This window comes from Hipposideros armiger, unplaced genomic scaffold, assembly GCF_001890085.2.
Source record: "Hipposideros armiger isolate ML-2016 unplaced genomic scaffold, ASM189008v1 scaffold_27, whole genome shotgun sequence".
NCBI lineage: Eukaryota > Metazoa > Chordata > Mammalia > Chiroptera > Hipposideridae > Hipposideros > Hipposideros armiger.
The window spans coordinates 4,584,065-4,594,232 of NW_017731377.1; the positions used below are offsets into that span (position 1 = coordinate 4,584,065).

The 10,168-nt window shown below is 32.3% G+C and overlaps 1 protein-coding gene across 1 annotated transcript in view; it reads left to right on the plus strand.

Moving 5' to 3' along the window:
* Positions 1-8,587, plus strand: part of FBXO8 (F-box protein 8) — a 42,567-nt gene extending 33,980 nt beyond the window's left edge. The window contains exons 4-6 of the mRNA XM_019636202.1: positions 2,420-2,538; positions 4,447-4,643; positions 7,960-8,587. Of these exons, the coding sequence (XP_019491747.1) occupies positions 2,420-2,538; positions 4,447-4,643; positions 7,960-8,147 (504 nt within the window). The 3' untranslated portion in view covers positions 8,148-8,587. The remainder of the gene's footprint in view (positions 1-2,419; positions 2,539-4,446; positions 4,644-7,959) is intronic.
* The last annotated feature ends 1,581 nt before the right edge of the window (positions 8,588-10,168 follow it).

Genomic DNA, 10,168 nt, shown 5'->3' on the forward strand with positions numbered 1-10,168 from the left:
CAATATTCTATGCCTGTCCTCTTCCTTACTGCTCCCTTACTGATTCTTATTCGAGATCCTTAATCTGTACCTTTAATCCTCACTTTTTTCTTTTTATCTGATTACATGTGCCTTTCGAATTGTATCTATCATCACCTGAAATTCAACATTTCTGAGACCAAACACATTGCTGTTTTCTTCAACTCAATGCATAACCTCTCTAAGCTGGGATTTTTTTCTGTCAGTCATTTCTTTCTGCATCTAAGCCAGAAACATCCATTATCTTTATCTTTCATTTTTGATTATTCCTTGGTTTGATAGCCAGCATATTAACCACTGTTCTTTGTTTTCTTAAGTGTAGCGTATGAGGTTTTCTTCATGTTTTTAGAATAGATTATTTGCTTTACATTTCTATTGCTTTTCCACATGTTCAAGCCTGGACAAGTTAGGTTAGATACTAAATTCTCAAAACATGTATTCCATAAAAAAAAGAGAATGGCCAACAGTGTACTTTTATAATACTTACATGATGCAAGTATTAATGTTCATTTATAACCAAGGAGCATCAAATGATATTAAAATGGCATATATCATGTAATTAGAGATTTACGTACTATTTAATGTATCATATTTATGGTTTTTATATTATATAATTTTTAAAAAGTCAATTAGAATTAGTCTCATATCTCTTAAATATTGATTTATAAGTAAGTGTGAATAAAGAACCTATTATATAATATTTAATTGACACCCCTTTGTTTTTGAATCACTTGGATTAAAATTAAGCACTTCTGATATATTGTCATTCTTTTAAAGGCAGGAATTTTAGAAAAAATCAAACCTGACTTAATTTTTGCTGAGTAGACCAGTTAAATATACAGTCAACTCTCGATTATTCAAACAAATGGAGGAAAGGATGGAACAAGCATTCCTATAGCTCTAGTCCCTGCCCCCCTCAGACAGCTGCTGAGAGCCTCATTCCAAACAAGCTCTTTGGCTCTCCATCTTGATCATGTTACATTTTCTAGCCTGATATCCAGGATGCAACCTGAAATACAGCTTACAATTGAGTTGACAAGAAGTTTCATGATATCACATTCTGTTCTTTACATACATTTTTAAAATCAGCGCTTTAGGATTGCTTTTGTGTGATTAAAATTCACATGAGCATTTGATAACACTGCTATTAGGATGTTATCCTGATGGCTCATACAATTTTCTATAAAATATCTTATCTTTGAAATACAACTTACAGATAATTATAACCTTTCAAAAGCATTACCTCATGGTACCAAATTGCTTTTAAAATTTTTTTAATATAAAAATTTTATGAGAGAGTTTTAAGAGTCTTTTATAAAAATTCTTACAACTTTTTTGAATTCTTAATGTGTGCAATATTTCTGAGTACTATGTAAGTGTTTGTAAAGGGAAGAAATGCTAAAGGAATTTATGTGTGAAAACAGTTTGTTGGATGTATATAATATGTCATTTTCTTTACCAATTAACTGCACACAGTGTGCTATTATCCAGACATAAGCATTCATGGGAATGCATTTATCTGGATAACTGTGAGTTGAAATAAACACACCTGCCCTTTATTTCAATAACTGCACATTCAAATCCACGTAAGGCATTTATTTGAATGTGACCTTCATATACATGAGAAAACATTGGTTTCAGTGTTTGATTTTTTTGTTGATGTTTTGTTGTTGATTTAAATCTAAAGTAGGTACAAATTTATGGGTAGTGCTTCTCTGGAAAACTTTGCATGCAGAAAAAAGGAAATTCAAAGATAAATCCTATGAAAAACATTGAAATTGTTTTGTCTCATGTTTTGCCTCAATGTGTATTTGGAGCTAAATTCTTGTAGAATATAGCAATGCTTAAAGCCAGAGTATGTACAACCCATAAACTGGCCAGGAATTGTGCCCACTTTAAGTTGAATAATTTAATTATTTTTTTCAGAATAAAGTTGTTAGTCTTTCATTTGGAGAGTCTTTTTTTCTCAATAACTTCTTTCCTTGAAAAGTGTATTAGAATGTGTATCTGAGCTTTAAGAAATCATGTTTCTGTTAGGCAGCAGGAATATTTGTTGTAAGGCTTATTTTAATGTCTATATAGTAGTTTCTCCCTCCACTCTCCAACTCCTGCCTCCCATTTAGGCGTTATTTCTGCATAGTTTTAACTGCCATGAATTAGAAATTTGAAGTAGGATTTCTTTAGGAGTCTTAACTTTGAATTTCCTACTTTTCATTGCATGTAAACTATCAACTACAAATAATAGTTTCAGTTCAAGTTCTAGCTTGTATTTTGCATGTTAAAGCTATAAAAAGTCTATTAATGCTGGAAAGAATTTATGGCTATTGTTCTGCTGTTGCCTAATTGTTAAATTTATAAATAAAAACTGATTTTATTTATGAGATTTGTCTTTCTGTCTTAGGGAGTGAACTACTTTATGTCCAAGGGTATCCTAGATGATTCACCAAAGGAAATAGCAAAGTTTATCTTCTGTACAAGAACACTAAATTGGAAAAAACTAAGAATCTATCTTGATGAAAGGTAAAAAAAAATTTGAGTTTTCATTAGTAATGCCTTTAAGGACATAATTTTTACTTTAAAAACTATACTACATAGCACTTAATCTAGTTGCAAAATTGAGTAAAGACAGGGAAAGGATTCCTGTATTTACAAATTATTATTATTATTTTTTTGCGAGCTTTAATTTGCTGGTAATGAAGTTACTATTATAGAAGTTTAAAAAAAACCCCACACACACATGCAAAATGGAAGCCCAACGTCTTTGTAATAGCAAACCAAAACCAAATCTTTTTGAGGAAGCTGCAAGCCCTTTTTCTTAATAACTAGCCATAAAATCTAAGTGTTTGGGTAACTAAAGGTTCTGAATTCTGAAATTCTCCATATAAAAAACAAATAGACAAATTGTAATTATAAACTCACAAATCCTGGAGATATGTGTGTATTTGTATATAGATATTACACAAAAATGTCATGTAGAACTTTGAAAATTCTGGAAATGTGTCATTTAATAGTATGTTTTACACAGATAGACATGATGCCTTGTATGCTGTTCTGACTTGATTGTCATTCATTTGTAGTTTAATTATGGTTATCAATGGACATGAAAGTATTGGGACAACATTTTGATGTGACATTACTGAACTACCATTTTTTAAATTATTGCTTTCATACTAATTTAATGAATGGCTTAAAAATGTGTTTGCCTTTTTATTATAATTTTCAGTCTTTCTTATTTCTCAGGATTTTTCAACAGCAATCTGTGTTCATATTCTAGGAACTTTGCTAGAGAGTAGGAGTATGCAGTTGATTAAAACATAATCCCTGTTTTTAAGGAATTTACAGTGTAACATACTGGTTATTCAAGGAAATCTCTTACATAAAGATGGTGTCATTAAGTCTTTTTATCTTTATATGCTGGGTACCTAGGAATCAGCAGTTTTACTATAAAGAACCAGATCTTTCTGTAAATATTTTAGGGTTTACAGGCTGTATGATCTTTTGACAGCTATTTATAACTCTGCCATTGTGTCATTCAAGTAGTCTATTTGTCTGTCATTCAAGTCTGTCTATTTGTTTATAGACAGTCATAAACAAATGAGAATGTCTGTGTCCTAATAAAACTTTATTTACAAAAGCAAGCAGTGGGCCATATTTGCTCCACTAGCTACAGTTTACCTCTCCCTTCTATAAGCAACTGGTAGAAATTAAAGATTATAATCATATAATCATGGTTTAGTTTAGTAAGGATTGAAGCATTTATAACAAAGTATGACCATTTGTTAGAATGCTGTTGATTACACACACACACACACACACACACACACACACACACATTCATAAATATTTATATAATTATAAATAACCTTTATGTGTATCATTAAAATTATTACACCCGTAAGATGGAATACTGTGAAGCCATTAAAAAGAATGATGAGTTAGATCTTTGTATAAAGACATAGAAAGGTGTTCACAATATACTATGTGAAATAAGCAAAAGAAAATTCTAGAACATTATATAGTATATGTAGATATTTTTAAAAGTCTGCATAAACAGTCAACTCTGGTGATGTGGATTGGTATGGAAAGTAAAGACTCATTTTCACAATTAAAAAAAAAAAGAATTCTGTTTCTTATTTGAATTTAGCCAAGTCATTTAAAAAGAAGGTGCCCTTCTTTATACTGAAAAGTTCATTATTTTCATTTTATAATTAGAATTACTAGTTTCATCTTGTTTATTCTATTCATGAAATATTTTTAAATTGTTTAATTCCTTACATAATCATATTTGGGGTTTTTCTTATTTTAAGAATTATGTGTACTTTATAGGATTAGCTGATCTGGTAATCAATAATAAAGTGTTTTTACCCAAAAAATGACAATTAATAGAGAAAAGTTAACTAAACCTGTGTGTTTTTCTTTTTCTAATAGGAGAGATGTCTTGGATGACCTTGTAACACTGCATAATTTTAGAAATCAATTCTTACCCAATGCACTGAGAGAATTTTTTCGTCATATCCATGCCCCTGAAGAGCGTGGGGAATATCTTGAAACTCTTATAACAAAGTTTTCACATAGATTCTGTGCTTGTAACCCTGATTTAATGAGAGAACTTGGCCTTAGTCCTGGTAAGAATATATGTAGTGAATTCTTCATTTCCTTCTTCCACTCCCACCTCTAGGTAAAAATAGTACTTTATGAGACATTTTTCTCACCATGGGGAAAAATTACAAATACTTGTTTTACTGCTAGTAGCAGTGACTACTTTAGTTTATCATAGCTATCATTTATATATGGTTAATATACTGTATTAGGAGGAAAGTTAGACTTAGCTCTATAAATTCTTTAAAATTATTCTTGTTTGAGCATTGGATATTTTTACTAGTCTAACTAAAAACTTGATAAATTATTTTTAAAGCTTTTAATAATCTACATATTACATAACACCTAGAATTTTTCTACCCAAATGTGTTTTAATACAACTAGTGCTCATTGTTTGTTGTTTGTGTATATATGTGATTGTATATATGTGTGTGTAATATAGTCTGAATCACATGTTTTTTCATGTGGTGTAGCTTTATCCCTTCATATAAAAAATTTTATTGTGTTTATTTTACGATGCAGAGATTATAAAACATTTACCTATCATACAAAATTTGTTGAACGTGCTTTTATAAGACATAATGGTTAATTAGCTTTATTAAGACTGCAAGATTCTGAAATATAAACATGATAGTAGTAGCAAGCAGTTGTAGCAAGTATCTTGAGTTTTGTTACTATTTCAATAATAAACATCAACTATTGCCTTGAGTATATATATAAAGAAATTTTGTTATTAAATGTATTGAGGTGACATTGGTTAGGAAAATTATATAGGTTTCAAATGTACATTTCTGTAATACATCATCTATATATCGCACTGTGTGTTCACCACCCAGAGTCAGTTCTCCTTCTATCACTGTATATTTGACCCCCTTTACCCTCATCTACCACCCATTCCCTTACCCTCTGGTAACCACTAAACTGTTGTCTGTGTGTGAATTTTTGTTTCTTTGTCTGTCTGTCTGTCTTGTTTATTTGTTTGTTGTTTTCAGTTTTATATGAGTGAAGTCATATAGTTCTCGACTTTTTCTGTTTGAATTATTTTGCTCAGCATGATAACCTCAAGATCTATCCATGTTGTCACAAATGGCAGTATTTCATCTTTGTGTATGGCTGAGTAATATTCCATTATATATACCGGGGGTACCAAAAAATGCATACACACGACTTGTATTCATATTTTGTTATTGGTATATATTGAGTATTACAGTTTTAATAATTTTTTCCTTTCTTAAAATGTGTGTCCATTTTGGGGGGCACCTTCTGTATATACCACATCTTCTTTATCATCTATCAAAGGACACTTTAGTTGTTTCCATGCCTTGGCCATCGTTTATAATGCTGCAGTGAACATAGGGGTACATATATCTTTAAGGATAAATGTTTTCAGATTTTTGGGGTAGATACCCACAAAAGGAATTTCTGGGTCATATGGTAATTCTATTCTTAATTTTTTGAGGAACCTCAGTACTGTTTTCCATAGTGGCTATAACAATTTACATTCCTACTTGCAGTGTATGAGGGTTCCTTTTTCTCGACAGCATCTCCAACACTTGTTATTACTTGTCTTATTGATAATAGCCATTCTAATCTTATGAGACATCATTAAAAGAAATTGAAGAAGACACAAAGAAATGGAAAGATATTCCGTGTTCATGGATTAGAAGAATAAACATAGTTAAAATGGCCATTTTACCCAAAGTAATATACAGATTTAATGCAATCCGCATCAAAATCCAAATGGTATTTTTTATCAAGAAATAGAACAAAAAGCATTAGATTTGTGTGGGATCACAAAAGACCCCAAATAACCAAAGCAATCCTAAGAAAAAAGAACAAGGCTGGAGGTGTCACACTCCCTGACTTCAGTTTATACTACAAAGTGACAGTAATCAAAACAGCATAGTATTTGCAGAAAAACAAACACAGAGACCAATGGAATAGAATTGAGAACCCAGAAATAAACCCACATATATATGGGCAGATAATTTTCGACAAAGGAGCCAAAAACATAAAATGGAGAAAAAGAAGCCTCTTCAACAAATGGTACTGGGAAAATTGAAACACCACATGCAAAAGAATAAAACTAGACTATCTGTCACTGTGTACCAAAATTAACTCAAAATGAATCAAAGACCTAAACATAAGACCTGAAACAATAATTGCATAGAAGAAAACAAGTACTAAACTTATGAACCTTGGATTCAGAGAAGATTTTAAGAAGAAATATTTCTGTTGCTGCATGATGCTCAACTTGAGCAATTTTTTTCCTAGCAATTTACTTTGGAGATTAGTATATAAATTCCACAGACGTTTAAAATAAATATCTCAAATAATATTAATTTAATAATTTTTTAAAAGATTTTTATTGGGGAATTGGGGGGATGGGAACAGTGCTGGGGAATTGGGGGAAGGGGAACAGACAAGTTGCTGTCGTTTTGTTCTTCAGTCTAGTTGTGGAGGACGTTGCTCCACTGGCCCAAGTTGGCACCATCATTGTGCTCTTCCCAGGTGAGGCAGATCAGTCGTCAGCTTCTGGATGGCCACTCACTGCGATTGCTGGCCGCTCATGCTGGCTGCTGGCTCACGCTGGCTGCTGGCTGCATACGGTAGCCCATGGCAATCCACTGCCACAGGGGCTGCAGCCTACGCCGTCGCCAGTGACTCATGGCAGCCCAGCTCCAGGTTGAGCTGTTGTTCAGCATCCTAGCTGTGGAGGGCAGTGTCACTGGCCCTCATATGTGGGATCCGAACCAGGGCCCTCTGGTGTCCCAAGCCAGTTCTTAACCATCGCGCCACTCGGCCGGCCCCTAATTTAATAATTTTATGAGTTGTTTACCTTTTATTTTCTAGTACCAAGTTAATACATTTTCTTTGTCATTAAAGATGTTTTCAAATTAAATTAGGGTTTTGTAAAATCATGCGTAAATAAATATGTGACTTTTCAATGGGAAGATAGATATACTGACAGTACAAATGGTTTTTATGGAGATCTGAATGGGGATATCACATTTGAAAGCAAGATGAAAATAAAGCCAATTATAAAATTTTAAAATTTTGAATGAGTTTTCACTATACAATCCTGAACTAAAGTTCTTTTGAATTGAAGAAAATGCTCGCTGAATTGGTGTTCAGTTAGGATGATCAACCATATCCCTGTTTGCCGGACTAGGGAGTTCCCCAGGACACGGACCTTTCAATGCTGAAACTAGGAAAGGCCCATGCAAACTGGGATGGATTGATCATCGTATGTTTAGTTATGGTTTAATCTTGGTACCTTGAAATTATGAACATTTTTGCATGATAAAATGCATTTTTTGAAGTATTTCTTTTTCCTTCCAGATGCTGTCTATGTACTGTGCTACTCTCTGATTCTACTTTCCATTGACCTCACTAGCCCTCATGTGAAGAATAAAATGTCAAAGCGAGAATTTATTCGAAACACCCGTCGCGCTGCTCAAAACATTAGTGAAGATTTTGTAGGGCACCTTTATGACAACATCTACCTTATTGGCCATGTGGCTGCGTAAAAGCACAATTGTTAAGACTTCAACTTTTAACTTCAAACTAAAGCTACCCAAGGACTTGTTTAGCAGATATGGGGGTTACATTAGTGCTGGTCATTCTAGCCTCTGTATACAATCAAGCTTGAGTGTACAACATTGTTCTCTTTTACTGGTTTTTTTAGTATAACAATTTCCTTGAGGAACTAAAGAATTTTTCTTAATTTTACTTATCATGTTTTGCACAAAGCAGAGCCATTGTCTGACACAGCTGTTTAAGAATGTTAAACTGACATTATACTCTAAAAGATGGTATATTTGTGCATTAGATTTGCCTGAAAAACTTTATTCATTTCCATTCTTTTTAAAAATACCATGTAATGTGTACATATTTAACTAAAGAGATTTATAATCATAATTATTTTATTGTAAAGATTTTAACTAAAGCCTTTCCTTTTTCTCTCAAACTGAGTTCTGAAATTTATTTGATTCTGAACTGAGATTATTACTGTCTTTGTAAAAGTTGGATCTGACTTTGACAGAAACCAATACCAGCTTCTCTTTCCTTTGAACTTTGAAAAGAGTATTGATTTGTTACTATGCAAAAGAGACACTTCTTTTTATAATATAAGTGAATCACTTGACTTCTCATTTTTTTTTTAATTAAAGTTTACTGGGGTGACAATAGTTTGTAAAGTTACATAGGTTTCAGGTGTACAATTCTGTAATATATCATCTGTATATCACATTGTGTGTTCACCACCCAGAGTCAGTTTTCCTTCCATCACCATATATTTGACCCCCTTTACCCTCATGTACCATCCCCCCCTTACCCTCTGGTAACCACTAAATTATTGTCTGTGTCTATGAGTTTTTGTTTCTTCATGTGTTTGTCTTGTTCCTTTGTTTCAGTTTTGTACACCACATATCAGTAACTTCTCATTTTTATACTTCTAGGTTAGTCTCAATAAGTCAGTTAAGAGAGCAAAATATGTTACAATTAAGATTTCCACTTTTAGAACTTACATCTGAACTAATTAGTCAAAACTTACTATTCTAATCTTGATGATATCTGTTCAAAATCCGTTGAGAAAGGTATATTGTGAATGATAGTAAACATTATTCATTCAGTAAATATTTATCAAGGGTCTTCCACATGCTTAGAAATGCTAGGTACTAGTGATACCTAGACATGGGCTCTGCCTTCACAGATGTTACATGAGTGGGTAATGAGAGGATAAATACTGCTTTATGGAGAGCAAATGTATAAATATATCTTAATTAACAGTTATTTAATAATTATGACACAACGTTGGAATGATAAACAACAATATATTTACATGGTAAGTCAGAAGTTCCCTGGCAATACCTCTAAATGAAAAGCATTAGCTTTGGAGTGATGCACTATGTGATGGGTAGAGCTGCTAGTTTACTAGGAGGAATTGGAGGAGTAGAAACTCCTACTAGAAGTGTGGAACCCTGGCTTCCTTCCAGATCTTGCCCTAAATCAATATTACAACTGAATGATGTACTACAGAATTCTCAAGGGCAAAACAGAAGATAAACAACTTTTGAAAGTCAAAGGGACTTTTACTGATAGTAAACAATTTCTAAGATTCTGAAGCAAATATTATAATAATTTTCACCAGTAAATACTTTTGAATTCCATGACAAAATAATTTTAATTTTTAACTTCAAGACTAATTTATTAACTTCAAAACTAGCATATGAAATTTCCAAAAGACAAAGAGTAGTGATAACATATTATTTATTATCGTTCCTGTTTTTCCAGTGAATGACACTTTGCCTTCTCGCTGTATTTCTCTCTTTCTATCTTTTCTTCTTTGTTTTTTCCTTTACTGTCTTTCCCTTACCATTTGGTTTTCTCAGCCTCTGTTTTAGTTTGACTATATATATATATTTATTTTTTGTATCTTCCTTTTCTCAATTTTTTCTTCATGTTTTATTTTTTCACCCTGATCTGATTATAAATATAGATGGGCAGTATTATTTTTTCAACATTTTCTTCTGAAAATTTTCAAACATAG